General features: G+C 40.8%; 2 protein-coding genes across 2 annotated transcripts; one reads left to right on the top strand and one right to left on the bottom strand.

The window, feature by feature from the left end:
• Nucleotides 1-300: 300 nt before the first annotated feature.
• On the bottom strand, nt 301-3,180 carry chchd5 (coiled-coil-helix-coiled-coil-helix domain containing 5). Its single transcript, XM_084744704.1, has 4 exons — nt 3,035-3,180; nt 2,636-2,776; nt 2,062-2,213; nt 301-670 (listed from the first exon to the last, which is right to left on the bottom strand). Coding segments are annotated over exons 1-4 (324 nt in total). The 5' UTR covers nt 3,037-3,180; the 3' UTR covers nt 301-641.
• Nucleotides 3,181-3,419: 239 nt separating this feature from the next.
• Nucleotides 3,420-14,117, top strand: atp13a1 (ATPase 13A1). The gene is made up of 25 exons (XM_084744702.1): nt 3,420-3,979; nt 4,986-5,075; nt 5,941-6,204; nt 6,361-6,516; nt 6,665-6,734; nt 6,831-6,937; nt 7,079-7,208; nt 7,333-7,388; nt 7,504-7,630; nt 7,778-7,915; nt 8,035-8,155; nt 8,319-8,476; nt 9,658-9,833; nt 9,919-10,029; nt 10,135-10,260; nt 10,346-10,454; nt 10,639-10,832; nt 11,732-11,828; nt 11,914-12,098; nt 12,279-12,393; nt 12,502-12,698; nt 12,813-12,955; nt 13,076-13,187; nt 13,276-13,419; nt 13,514-14,117. The coding sequence occupies exons 1-25, from the start codon at nt 3,626-3,628 to the stop codon at nt 13,622-13,624; spliced, it is 3,591 nt and encodes a 1,196-aa protein (XP_084600828.1). The 5' UTR covers nt 3,420-3,625; the 3' UTR covers nt 13,625-14,117.
• Nucleotides 14,118-15,408: the final 1,291 nt, after the last annotated feature.

Here is a 15,408-nt window from a genome sequence, read left to right as displayed (position 1 = left end):
CCATTACCCCCTCCAAAGCTTTAATAATTGAACCAGAAAAGGTCCGTTCTGCTTAGTGGTCACAGGGCTCATAACTCAACATCCTCCCTCTGTCTCTCTCAGTAGTCCCACTGATTAGAAGTGGACAGCCTCCTTCTCTTGCCTTTCTTCCCAGACTCCCTACTTCTCAGTCATTGAGTGTTCAGGAGGGTTTGTGTGGGAGAGATGCATTCCAGTTTAATATTTGACTGTGACTCAGACCTGGAGAGGGCGAGGGTGGGAGTCACTGACATACGAATCAGAAAACAACAGGATGAGTAATACAAGTCTGATGTCAATTTTAATGAGGTGGTTCAATAAAAATCAGTATAAACCAGACTTCCTTGCATACAGGTAATTATAACTGTCATTTTCACATAAGCACAACATTTACATGATGAGTGAAAGAACAATGCAGTAATTAAATATTCCACAGAACCATTAGTGCTGTTGTTTTCATCTCTCATATCTTTGTTGAAAAAAGACAAATATACATATTAAGTCACACAGAGGAAAACAGATAATCAAAACAGTCACTGTACATACAGTAACTTGTATAACCAGCTCGTCTATGCTGCTGTGGAGACCAGAGTAGTCTGAAGATGATGGATGATGTCTGAATGCTACGATGGCTGAGGTATCGGGTTTGCACCTGGGAAGAGAAAAGTAATTTATTGGTATTAAAGTGATACATCTCAAACATGGTGCAGTGTAAGTCCCAATTTATAGACATGAAAAACCCTGGACCTTTTTAAGGGACTAGTGTGTAGTGGCATCTAGTGGTGAGTTTGTAGATCGCAAACACCCTGCCTCACTCTCCCCTTCCAAGCATGAAAGAAAACCTATGGTGGCTGCAGAACTCAAGAAAGAGGTAGAAGTCTCTATTAGTGATTGGTTTGTCCGTTCTGGGCCACTATAGAAACATGGTGGTGCAACATGGCAGCCTCCATGGAAAAGGACCTTGATCCTCTGTAGATATAAATGGCTCAGTCTAAGGCATGGGTCTGCAACCTTTAAAAACAAAAAAACATGTCTCTGTTTCTCTAAAAATTCTCCTTTTTCCATTGAGACTTTTATTTGTTTTTAATTTAGCATCCATCACTAGCCTAGGAAGACTCAAGACTAGCCACAAGTAGGGAAAAGCACCCAAGCCGTAGACAAAGGCAACAGCCCTTTTTACAAAGGAAGGGCGCAATATTGCTGCAAATAAAGGCTTGCCTCTACACCTCCTTTGTTTTTTTTACACTGAACCAAACAATATTGCTATAAAGCCATCACAGTGTGTGATTTTAAACATTATGCCGACATTGTGGAATCAAAAGAGGCATGATGTAACACAACAGTGCACCAGTCAACAAGTGACCCTGCGCCTTTGCTCTTCTGTAGAGAGCTCCTGTCTGTGTCTGCTGCTTTGAGCATACAGCATTCTGTACAGTTGTCTCTCTCTGCCTACACACAGCTGACAAATATATGGAATAAATATGTAATTTAAAACACAATCACAAACAGCAGTGAATGTGCTTTCAGTCCTGCCAGATCACCCTTTTACATAGACATCGATTCAGCTCTGTTACTACCTCTGCTGGTGGATCAGAGGCAGAACAAAAATGGCCACCCATTCCACCTCTAACTTTTTATACAGACAGAAAGACGGAATAATGGTGCAACAGTCCCGCTTTGAACAGGCTGTGTAAAAGGGGCTTAATACACACATTTTAGTTGATGAAATATCAAAACTTTTTTTGTATGTGGTGTATAAACACTAATGAAAACATGACAACATCCATTTCTGCCATAATCTGCCCATAAATACCTGTCAATCTTGCACACTGGACCTTTAATGCATTTTTCTATCAGACATTCTTAAGTCTTAGCTGGTGCAAGTCTGAATAACCAGCAAGAACAAACCATTCAGTGTGATTTAAAAAAAAAAACGCACCTCTGCTTCTTCACATTCCTGTCTCTTATGTTTTAATCGCTTCTAATCATAACTGTATTTTTGTGACCTTAACTTGTGTATGGGCAATATCAGCAAGGACTTACCCACTTCACTGATATCTACTGTCTCTGCACAGGCCAGAAAGCGAGCCACATGTGGTGAGCAGGAGGTAGGTTTGTCCTGGTTTTCTCTCAGACAGCGCTCGAACTCCGCAAACTCCTTGGAACAGCCCTGTCTGATCTTCTGGATCACTGGGCTGTAAACAAGAAATTTACAGGTTAGATACTAATGTGCTTTAAAATTTCTGTGTAGTGATGTTTAGGGCTGCAAGTAATGATTATTTTTATTATTGTTTATTTTCTCAATTCACTGATTAGTTGTTTGCTTTACAAAGTGTCAGAAAATGATGAAAATATTGATCACTGTTTCCCAAAGCCCAAGGTGACATCCTCAAATGCTTAGCTTTGTCCACAACCAAAAGATATACACTTAAATGTCACAGAGGAGTTATGAAACCAGACAATATTCACATTTGAGAAGCTAAAATCAGAAAATGTTTAATTTTTTTTCTAAAAACATTAACCAATCCATTAATTGATAAACAAAACAGTTGGCAATTAACTGAATTGTTGATTAATAATCGAGGAATTGATGTAGTTCTGAATGAGTATGCCTTACTGTGATGATGTGCACTGTGCAACCTTTAACTTCAGCTCATGACAGTTTTGCTGCCATGATGATGGGTGGGAGGCCACACATGACCCATATGCCTCCATTTCTTTATGGCAGTACTTTGCCGTGATGTCCATAGCAGCCTGCCTGAAAGGTAACAAATGTATGTAAGTCAATCAGTGATTCAAGACAAGTCCAGTGTGCCAGAGAACATCAACCTGATAAACTTCATATAAACAGCAGAGGCACTCGCCTACAGTATAAGGAATAAAGTGGCTGGCTGTAGCCTGATTCGTAAAATAAATTAGCAAATGCCTTCATTTACAGTATGTAGCCCGTCTACTTCTCTAACTAGATAGGAGAAAACAATGTAATGCTGACATGAGAGATGTTTAAATTTCTTACATGTTGCTCTTTTAGGGTTTCCTAACACGAACAGGCAGAACAATCAAGGTTACACCACTACTCCTGCATGTGGAGCCATGTCTGTGCAGCAACTACCCCGTACACTCCCATTAGAATCTGATAGGATGGAATGACAACATCGTGAACGAGTTCTTTCATGTCATTGGGTCAGATTTCCGTCAATCTTAAATTTTGGCCACGCCCCCACAATGATGCTCAAGTTATTAAAGGGGTAGCGAGTCAATCACACAATTGAAACGTTAAACGACTAATTAAGTCGTTATGTTATCAAAATATCATCTTTTTTCACGTGTTGTTTAAAGTTGAACCTAAACAACACAACTTGACTGTACGGAAGATAATAATACATGTTAGTTTTGTTCAGCTCAACGTGCTCTACCAAGAAAACGTTACGTGTCTTTGCGTGTTTACGTATGCGGAAGCCACAGTCAAGAGTACGAGCGATTCAGTAAACGGGCTCCGAAGGCTGGACTGAGCACCGCTCCGTGTGTTTAATCGTATTTTTACCGGCTACAGCACAACGGGGTGGTGGTGGATGATAGAGGGGGGCGGAGGAGTGAGCACAGTACAATGAACGACGCCAAGAAAGAGGGGAGTATGGCTGCGGACGGGATCCGGGAACCGGGTGAGCTGCAAATGGCCCCCTCTGTGAACCACAACCAGCATGACAGCGGCACCGGCGACGAGCTGGTGAGCTCGGTGACGCTGTACAGGCGAAGGCCCCGGCTGCTACACGGCACCGTCCTCCCGTTCCTGGCTGTTCTGTACCCGGGTTGGCTGTACGTGTGGTTAGGAGTGTACGGTGCCTCCGAGTATCCGGAGGCAGGCCTCCTGGCGTTAGCCGCTATCGGGATCGCGCACGTCCTCACAGCGCTCTCTGGTTATTGGTCCGTGCATGCGCACTGTTGGCTCACTTGTTCCAAGGTAAACATTTGTAACAACAAAAATAATAGTGCGATAATCTAGTGATATATGCAGGTGATACACCATCTTCACCTTGTACATAGAGTTCAAAGGTGAGGGTTGCTTAAAGGCACAATAGCAGGGCAGGTGCTCGGCTTGAACCCCTCTCAGTGATTTTACGGATGACCTCTGTAGTCACATGAATAATCAGACTTCCTCAACAAGTGTGAATCATGACATTTCTCTGATAAAAGGGCACTTAAAACCCAGAACGTAGATGGTACAGAGGTAGAAACTCTATGTAAATGATCATTTCAAACCTTGTTCTTAGTTTTTCACAGTGCATGACAGGTAATAGTGAGTGCAGGTATGAAATCAGTGTTTTGCCTAAAGGCACCATAGCAGGGTAGATGTTTGGCTTGAACCCTGATTATTATTTTTAGGGATGGCATCTGCAGCCACAGAAGCACATGAATGATCAAAGTCTGAATTAGCAAAGACATTTCTCTGATAAAAGGGTGCTTACGATCATCAGTGCAACATTTTTTATCTTCCTTTTAAGGTTTGAAAATTTCTACTGGACATGATGCCCGTGGTTATTTTATTTTGAACATAAATATTGGAAGATTACTATATTTTCCTTCTGACAAGCAAAGTGTAAACAACTGTGTGGCTTCCTTTTGCTGTACACATCCATCAAGCAAGTTTTACTAGAGGAAAAAAATGCAAACCTAAAGACTGGTTGCTGATTGGTATATAATACTGATTAGGTGTGGAAAATCACCTGTTTGTGTTTCATTGCACAATATTAAAAATATACTGCTGGTCTTCATCCTATAAAAACACAATAAAACATTTTTATCAACAATGTAGTTAGGTACAATATTTGCAGTCAAATGTAAAAGTTAAAGATATTTCAATAATGTGCATGAACTTAATATAAATCAAGCAACTCTATGTCTGAGCGTGTCTCATATGTGAGGGACACGCGTGTGTGAATTTGTCACCTGTTCATCTGTATACACAGGAACCAGACCCAAACAAGGCTACGCTGGCAAAAGTCATACCCACCCCCAACAACGGTTTTGCTGAGCTTGTGGCACTACAGAGGGACCAGGTCAGTTCAAATATGAACACTCAGGATGCTCCAGGTTGTCTTAATTAGAAACATGTCCCAGATCTCACATTCTCTGTCTGCAAAGCTGAGATTTCTCGACACACATCATTTGTTCTTGCCAGTTGTTTAAAATCCATGTCTGCGTAGTCATTCCTTTCTAGTGATAGGTTTGACATGGTTTCAGTGTTCAATCTGTTGCTTGCTCCTCAGCCTCTGTGTGGATATGTTAAGAAACTACAGAGCAGATACACCAGAACAGCTTCAAGTGTCACTTGTAAACCACTGTTTACAATTGCTCAAACAGCTTTTTCTGTGAAAGTCTTTGAACTTGCTGCTTGATCTCTTGAAATCTGCTGCAGACTTCACCACCTTTAAGAAATCCACCAGATCCTGGTTAATTTAGCAGGAATCATATATTCATGTCCAGTTTTTAAATATAATGTCTTTGTGTGTGTCTGGTGTTTTTTTGCTTGACTTTGTTTTTCCTTAATTTTATATTTTGTCATATTCAGTTTACCATCTTTTTTATCTCAGTCTTCCAGCCTCTTATTTTCATAAAAGCCCTCCTAGGGACGGATTTCGCAAATTAACATTCGCTACAAACTCTGTGATACTTGGATCAGATGTCTGTTTTCAACTTGTCTATGTAGACTGTATCCCTAGCAAATAAACCCATAAATAAATATATAAGGAAAACTGTTAGACTGTTATTATTTTGTAATCTCAGTTGTGATTTGACTTGTCTAAAAGACACAATCCCTGACAATCTCTTGTGTTTTGGGAAGAGTAAGAAAATACCAATTTGCCTTTCTTGAGTGGATGTTGTAATTAAAACCTTTTCTCTTTCTTTTGTTATGGTCATCAGGATGAAAACGGGGAGGGGATTCTATCTTTTGAGTTTCAAAAGATCCGCTACATATTTGACCACAAAGAGAAGAAATGCTTCCTTCCAATAGCATTTCCCATAAGCCACCCAATGGGCTACTTTCAGTCCTGGCGTGGCTACCAGGAGGAGGCTGAACTCAGGGCTGCAGAAAAGCGCTACGGCACCAATCGTGCTGAGATGGTGGTGCCAGATTTCCTGGAACTCTTCAAAGAGAGGGCCACAGCTCCCTTTTTTGTTTTCCAGGTGTGTGTGTCTGTGTGTTTGTCTAGAATTTAGCTGCCTTTATTGTAAAAATTGATTTTATAATTCTTAATTTTTGCTGAAGTGCTTTAGATATGATGTCTTAGACCTTGCAATAGCATCTGTAACCATGTAAATCTGTTGTCTGCCATCTATCAGGTGTTTTGTGTGGGGCTGTGGTGTCTGGATGAGTACTGGTACTACAGTGTTTTCACACTGTTCATGCTGGTGGCATTCGAGGCCTCCCTGGTCCAGCAGCAAATGAGGAATATGTCTGAGATCCGCCGTATGGGAAACAAGCCCTACATGATCCAGGTAGGCTTCATCACATTTAAAATCTAGTACATTCAATTTTAAAGTTATGGATGACCATTTTCTGATGAATGTCAAAATCCATTATCTGTGGCAAAAGACCCATTTAATAAAAGTATCCTTAATTTATTTTATATGCATTTTGTGCCAGGTGTATCGCAACAGGAAGTGGAGACCTATTTCCAGTGATGAGCTCGTCCCTGGTGACATTGTCTCAATAGGTAAATGTCCTTTTACATTTTTATTAGTTCTCATCACAAACATCATATTGAATATGTTAGTGTGTGTTGAAAAAAAATGTATTCTCTGCTTCACAGGACGTTCTCCCCAAGACAACTTGGTACCGTGTGATGTGCTGCTACTCAGGGGCCGTTGCATTGTGGATGAGGCCATGTTGACAGGAGAGTCTGTGCCGCAGATGAAGGTTAGAGTCAAACAAATCTACAACAGTATACAGAGCTGAGGGCTTAGACTTTGGAGTGTAAGCCTCAATTATTCTAAATGGCATGGGATTATTCTGGAGTATTGTGATTACTGTTGACAATATGGGGTGTGCACTGTGCAGGAGCCGGTGGAGGACTTGGATCCAGAGCGAATCCTGGACCTTCAGACAGACTCTCGGCTCCACATCATCTCTGGAGGGACAAAAGTGGTCCAACATAGTCCCCCTTTAAAGGCCAGTGCTGGACTCAAGCGTAAGTGCTAATTCCTGACTTCATTTATCAACATATGCTTCTTGTTAAATCAGTGAATTCATTAGTGCACCTATCATCAAAACAACATGCAAGCAAACTCATGAATTCTCTTCTTTATGTGCAGCTGTAGATAATGGATGTGTGGCCTATGTACTAAGAACAGGATTTTACACCTCTCAGGTAAAGATGTTGTTTTTTCTTGTCATGCATTTTAATTATTGGTTTGATAACATGTCAGGACATATTGACTTTGCTGTGAAAGCGTACTGATTGTGTGTACAAACTTTTCATCCAGGGTAAACTGTTACGGACCATCCTCTTTGGTGTGAAGAGAGTGACGGCAAACAACCTGGAAACTTTCATCTTCATCCTTTTCCTCCTTGTGTTCGCCATTGCTGCAGCTGTTTATGTGTGGGTAGAAGGTGAGGTGCACATAATCAGTTCATTAAGATTTAATTCTTATTAAAGACATGCAGACATCATCATACTCCGAGTGGATGCTAATAACAGGAGGAGAGGGCATAAGTAATATCTAAATACTTTGTTTGTCCTTTGTATTATTCCCTCAGGGACCAAGGATGCCAGCAGGAACCGCTACAAGCTGTTTCTGGAGTGCACTCTAATCCTCACCTCAGTGGTTCCACCAGAACTCCCTATAGAGCTTTCTCTGGCAGTTAACACATCTCTTATCGCCCTGGCTAAACTATGTACGTCTGTGTGTGATCCTGTCCTGTGTGTTGAACATACTTTAAGTGACCTGGACAAAGGAACTTCATAAAAGCTTGTACAGCAGTGGTTCATTTCTTCTTTTTCTACCTCTGTCTAGATGTATTCTGTACAGAGCCCTTCAGGATACCATTTGCAGGGAAAGTGGAGGTTTGCTGTTTTGACAAAACAGGAACACTAACCAGTGACAGTCTGGTAGTACGTGGAGTAGCAGGCCTCAGGTAAACCCTGCCAACAATTCCTAGTTATTCCTGTTAATTTTAAACTATAATTTGTGAAGCACTGACACAAAGTGTGCTGTGCTCTGGTTTGGGTTAGTGAACATTTGCATACATTTGCACTGAGTGGAGGGCATCGACTGATGTTGTGAATGTTTTATGACAGAGAAGGCAAGGAGGTGATGCCCGTATGTGAGATCCCAGTTGAGACACATCGAGTGGTGGCTACCTGTCACTCACTGGTCACTCTGGATGATGGACAGCTGGTCGGAGATCCACTGGAGAAGGCCATGCTGACCGCTGCTGACTGGACCCTCACTAAAGGTACAGAGAATTGGCCTCCACTGAATGCACAGGGCAGTTGCGGATGAGTGAGAACATGTGTATGCTTATTTTGTGCTGGGCTACATATAGCCATGTGTCCCTTTCAAATTTGCATTTGGTTTTTACTGTGCAACGCCAGTCTAAGGCGTTACACAGTAAGACTGTCATGCAACTTTAGTTGATTGAAACTCAGGTGAAACTAAATTGTATTTGCATGGTGCAAAGCCCTCTGCAACATGCTCGAAACAAGTTTGAAACTTGGCAGCAACAATTGCAAAACTCTCAACTTTGTGAAACTGGTTTTGTGCAACAGTCAGTCAAAGCTGATAAAATGCCAGATGATGACATCAAACATTTCAACCGATTTTAACTGATTAATTTTAACTGTACAACAAATTATCACCAAAATTAACAAAATAGTTTAGCAATAGTTTTAGCTATGCTTTAATATAAAGTTTGGATGAGAATAGGCGCTGATATATAAAATACAATCATATATAATTCATCATCATATACAATTTCATACTAATGTCATAAAGTGGCAGCAAAGAGCTAATCATTCATTTTTTCCCTTGAATCAAATTCCTTGAAAAGAGTGTGAAATAATCGATTGGTCTCCCTTTTGAGTTGCCAGTAAGTCGTGTTTTTCCCTCCAGCAGATCAATAAGCATTAATGCACCAATAGCTCTCTTCCTTTTCTTTGAGACAGCCATTATGAAACAAAGTAGGCAGCCAGTGCCAGAAGAAAAAGCAATACAACACATCCATATTGATATTATCTAGTGAGAAAGTGATGCGAAATAAGTTACAATGACGCAAATGTAGTTACAATGACACATCCCATTTAATTTAATCTAGGGAGAAAACAGTTATTAAAGATTACCAATCTAGCCAGCTAGTTTTAGTTAAATTAAATGTTAGTGTGTTGCATGAGACTTTGATTGTTTTTTAATTGCTTCTTGTAAATGTGAACTTGATGTTATGTTTCATGCAGTTTGTAACCTGCAACTAGTTGCATCAAAGTTTCACTGTGTAAAACCAGTCTTACAGTCTTTTAGATTGCACCAAACCTGTTGTGTTCACTAATTTGACCTGTGAATCCTAAAGATTCAGTATGATTTAGGGGGATCATGGCACAGTACTTATGTATGTGCTTCATTGATTCTTGCCTCTTTGACCAGATGAAAAGGTGTTCCCACGAGGCATCAAAACCCAGGGACTGAAGATCCACCAGCGTTTCCACTTTGCCAGTGCTCTGAAGAGGATGTCAGTCCTGGCTTCCTATGAGAAACTGGGCTCCACTGAACTCTGCTACATCTCAACTGTCAAGGGAGCTCCAGAGACACTCAGAGGAATGGTAATATGGACACCATCTGTAATACATTCATGCTCTAGCCTAATCATGCATACATACTGGTGTTCTAATGTGGCTGTGATTGCAGTTTGCAGAATGTCCAGCAAGTTATGATGAAGTCCACAAGGAAATGTCTCGAGAAGGGGCAAGAGTGCTGGCCCTGGGATACAAAGAGATGGGACACCTCAGTCACCAGCAGGTTGTTATTTCGTTTTCCTCTAAACTATCACAGATTGTCTGAGCTATCCAAGTCTCTGGCCAGAGACTTTTGTTAGAGACTGAGCTAGATCTTTGTGGGTCACAGGTCCGGGAGATGAGTCGCGATGCTCTGGAGTGTGACTTGCATTTTGCCGGGTTCATGGTTGTGTCCTGCCCCCTCAAGAGTGACAGCAAGGCGGTGATCAGAGAGATCCAGGAAGCATCCCATCATGTAAGTAAGCTAACAACAAACAACTGTGCACACATACTCAAAGATTATACTGTAGGACGGATAATTCCTCTCCCCCTGCTTTCAGGTGGTGATGATTACAGGTGACAACCCTCTAACAGCGTGCCATGTAGCAAGAGAGCTCCACTTCATCCAGAAAGAACACACACTTGTATTGCAGCCAAGTCCTGGTCAGGGTAAGACAAGTCATCATTTTACAGAATCACATGTATGACTCAAGTAAGCCAGTGGAGAACAATGTCAGTAAAAAGGTTGTAGCGAAAGAGCATGTGGATTGTTGTAGTAATCCATTTGCAGTAGGTGTGTTGACCAAGGACACAAAGTGCATAATCACTTATCTGATATTATTTTGTTTTACAGTTGAGTGGCAGTGGGAGTCCATTGATGGCAGCGTGCGTATACCACTGCCCCCTCCCTCCGTTTCCTCATTTGTGTGTCAGTACGACTTGTGTGTAACAGGGGAGGGGCTGGCCAGACTGAGCTGTGATCCACGGCTACTTCACACCCTCTTGCCTCATATACGAGTGTTTGCACGTGTCAGTCCAAAACAGAAGGTAAGTCCCAAATCAGCAGCTATATGTCTCCTGAGAGGAATGTGTTTTGTACTCTTCATAAAATATTTTATTACAAATCAGCAATTACAAACAGATATTAAATTTCTGGATTGGATTCAGTTTAACATATTATATCTTTTTCCCTGCAGCCATGGGTAACTGGCCAAATATTATGGTTTACAAACCACAGCTACCATAGAGTTAGATAACACAAAATGTTTTACCATATGTAACATCAGTTGTCATTGTCATATGTCATGAGGGAAAAGCTTCACCAATAATACAGTGAGATTTAGGACTGCCCCTGACTTAAGATTTTCCTAGTTGACCAGCAGTCAGGTCAAGCCATTAGTTGAGTAGTTGTTGCACTTTTATGATATTAATGTAATTATATAAATGTATATTTTTGGGACACGAAGATAACAGCAAAAGAGGTAATGACTCTGAATGTGTCTGAATAACCAGCAAGGAAACTGAAATGTTTAAAAAAAAAAAAAAAATTTTCACAGACAAAAATACCTGCCTAATAGGACCATTAACTGAGCTATCTGGCTGGTGGCAGCTACAGCACAGTTAGCAGCAGTGCAACGGTGACTTCAGTGTAATAACTTTGCAGCAATCCCCCCACGGCAAGGTGCAGCTCCTGAATGAAATTTGAAGGAGTTTTTTTCAGCGACTAATGAATAAATGAAAATGTGAGGCACCTATCATTTTGTCTGGCAGCTAATTGAAAACAATCAAAATTTGTCTGGGGTTTGTTGAAAGGCACTGTGGGAGATACACGGAATGGTATTTTGGGTAAGACACGTAGATGGTAAAGCAGAATGTTAAGTGTCTAAGGGGGAACTTCAAAAGTGTTTTGGAAGTTTTTAACTATAAATATGTTTGTTCTATTTCAGGAATTTGTCATCACAAGTCTAAAGGGGCTGGGTTATGTGACACTGATGTGTGGTGATGGCACAAATGATGTTGGTGCTCTCAAACATGCCCACATAGGTAAGATTTATCAGCCATCAAGACTGAAAGCGTGTGCTCTTTCTATGACTCCCAACAGTGTGTAGTGATGATAGTTTTTCCTCAGGTGTTGCTCTGTTAGCCAACGCCCCTGAGCGCATGCCTGAAAAAAAGAAACGGGGGAGGGAAAAGGAGCCAGCCACAGCAGAATCCAGACCTTTACCGCCTGTCAGTTCAGGAGGCAAACTAAGTTCCAGAGCAGCCAGGCAGAGGGTGATGGCCCAGAGAGAAGAGCAGCTTGCAGCACAAAAGGTATGTGTCTTCAGTAAGGGCCTCATGTAGGAGGCAACTGAAACTCACTGATGTTTACAAAACCACTGAAAGCAGCATTTTAACTTCCTCCCCTGCTACCAACATTAATAAAACCATCTATATATAGTTAAAAAAAAGTTCTGTACACTGGTCTAAACATCTGGGTTTAATCTGTAACAGGAGAGGATCAGTCAAGTCTTACGGGAACTTGAAGAAGATCAGGTACAAGTAGTGAAACTGGGTGATGCCTCCATCGCGGCCCCTTTCACCTCCAAACTCTCTTCCATACAGTGCAGTGAGTAACACTTGTTTATCATTGAACTCTTGACACAGTTGTCAAAGATTTGAACATAAAGCTGTTCTCACCTCTGAAACTTGTCGATTTATCTTTTATTTTCTCCAGTCTGCCATGTAATAAAGCAAGGCCGGTGCACTCTGGTGACAACACTCCAAATGTTCAAGATCCTCGCTCTTAACGCCCTGGTGCTGGCCTACAGCCAGTCTGTACTCTACCTCGAGGGGGTCAAATTCAGCGATTTCCAGGCGACCCTGCAGGGCCTACTCTTGGCTGGATGCTTCCTCTTCATCTCTAGATCAAAGGTAAAAAATACAGGCTCTATATATTTCTGATTGTTCTCTTAGCAAGGTAATATTTTCTCAATATTTTTCTTCAACACGCCTGTCACATGATTTTGTTTTCTCCTATTTACACAGCCACTGAAAACCTTGTCTCAAGAGCGGCCCCTACCAAACATCTTCAATCTTTATACGGTGTTGACTGTGCTGCTGCAGTTTGCTGTTCACTTCTGTAGTCTGGTGTTCCTTTACAGAGAGGCACAAAGCAGAAGTCCGCCCAGGTAAATCACAGGAAGACAAAAACAGACAGAACAAGAGCAGTTCTGCTACAAGTTAAATATTTACATAACATCACATGAATACATTATAATAACTATTCACTTGTCCTTTCTCTCCTGCAGAGAGGAGCAGTTTGTAGATCTATACAAAGAGTTTGAACCCAGTCTGATTAACAGCACTGTGTATATAATGTCCATGGCCATGCAGATGGCCACCTTCGCCATTAACTACAAGGTACATATATTTTAATGTCATTAATATGTGTTGTCTCTATACTCTTTGTGGTATAAAAGACTCACATCATTGCTTTTGTGTGCAATAGGGCCACCCCTTCATGGAGTCTCTCAGCGAAAATCGACCACTACTATGGAGCATCGCTCTGTCAGGATTAGCGATTGTAGGACTTCTTACTGGTTCATCACCAGAATTCAACGAACAGTTTGCTCTTGTAGATATTCCAACTGAGGTGAGCTTAAATCATTTTAACATTTATGTTGTAATACCCTTTTAATAATGATATATGTCGTCAAGTAACCTGCTTCCTGTTTACTTCCTTGCAGTTCAAATTAATCATTGCCCAGGTTCTGGTGGTGGACTTTGTTGTTGCTCTGCTGGTGGACCGTATCCTGCAGTTCCTGCTGGGCAAAGGAACTCTCAGGCTGCCTTCTTGAACTCAGTGCCAACAGTGACCGCTGCCCTTACCAACCAAACTGTAAAGGGAGAGTAGACTTTGGAGGAGGAAGAGAACTAAAGCTGTTGTGACATACACAAGACAGCTGAGACAGTCATGGCGTGCAGTACTGTACACTCTGTGTATCCCTTCCTTCGTCCTGCTCTGCCCCTCCTTAACCATCTGTGTTTCTGTATTTTCATCAGCTCTGTTACTATTCTGTTTTCTCTCTTTTCTTTATAACTCTTGATTTTTTTTTCTACGTCTCTCTTTTTCTTCATCTGTCCCTCCCCGCTGCTACACAAGGCCATGAAGACAGCAGTATTGAGTGGAGTGCGAGACTGTGTGCCAGCCAGAGTGAAACATACAGGCACACAAAGGGGGCATTCTCCAAGAGAATTGCAAAAGTGTTTTTGATTTTTTGATTCCTCTCCTTGATTTTGTAAAAAGTGAAAAACATCTCTAACAGACTTATAAAGACTTACAGATACAAATTATGTCTGTCAAGTGTTTTGTCAAGTTCAAGTACTGAAGTGTCTGCACATTGGAAAGGATGAGCATGTTCAGCTCATGAACTATCATGAACTATCCTATTCCAAGAAATAGGTAAGTGATGAATGATCAGGATATGATAATATAGTAAAAGACTTAAATCTAATGAAGCCTTTTATCTTGGGACACGGTACACAACAAACATACCACCTCCTTAAGCATCATTTTGAAGAAAAGACTGGACATTACCACATTTAAATTACCACACTTAAATACTACCAAACTGTTACTGGTTTGTGTTGTTCATGTGAACTTTCATAAATCTTTGTTTGATGAACAAACTAGTGCAGCTTAAACAAATTGCCTTTACCCAAAACATCTAGATGGAAATTCAGTTTATTGCATTGTGAATCAAGTACTATAGAGCCATTAAGGGGCCTTGAAATCCAAAATATAAACTAGAGGAGTGCAGCTCCCCACCAGGCAACCTGAAAAGAATATTTGGATGTAACCCCTTTTATAATCACCACCAACATTTTTATTAGTTTATGTAATTTAATTACATATTTTTCCTAGTAACTGTAACAGATTATAATTCCTCTTATTTTGTAATTTAATGACATGTAACTTGGATGGCTGCACCATGGATGACTTGTGGCCCCTACTGGCCAGTTAAGAGGAATGAGGAGTCAGCAGTCAGTACAAGTTATATATAGGTCTGATATAGGTTTTTCAAGGCCTGGCGTAGATAATGATTCAAAATTCCTTCCAGTGATATGACACCACAAACTGTATTTTTCTGGGAAATTGGCCCCAGCCTCTCATCAGTAACTGTTGGGATTGCTATTTTCTCCTTAACTAAACCATACATAATACTAATACATTTTAGATGAAAACGTGGTGCACGGTAATCATCTCATTGTCCAGTATAGTGATTAATATAGTAGGAACCCAATTACCTGTATTCTACCAAGAAATTGCTTACTGACCAGGGATATTTTGGCCACTTTTCTTGTTATGAATCATCCAATTACCAGTGCCTCCCATTCATAGTTAAAAATAGAAAAGTAGTTTGGAGGTTTGCCTTTAATCTTGGGTAAATGTATATTTTATAAGCAATGAGTCTATTTTTCAAAAGTTAATTTTTAAGAGAACAACATGAAGAACTTTCCTTACATTGGTTTGTTTGTGGGTATTGTACACAATTATCTTTTTCTACATAGGTGCACTTAGTTACCATAGGAATTTGCTTAATGGTGACTATGAACACATTTCAACCAGAATATAATAAAC

The sequence above is a fragment of the Lutjanus erythropterus genome, chromosome 19 (genome assembly GCF_056507025.1).
Source record: "Lutjanus erythropterus isolate fLutEry1 chromosome 19, fLutEry1.hap2, whole genome shotgun sequence".
Taxonomy (NCBI): Eukaryota; Metazoa; Chordata; class Actinopteri; order Lutjaniformes; family Lutjanidae; genus Lutjanus; species Lutjanus erythropterus.
The sequence above is the reverse complement of the archived record's forward strand: the minus strand, read 5'-3'. Positions and strand labels throughout refer to the sequence as shown.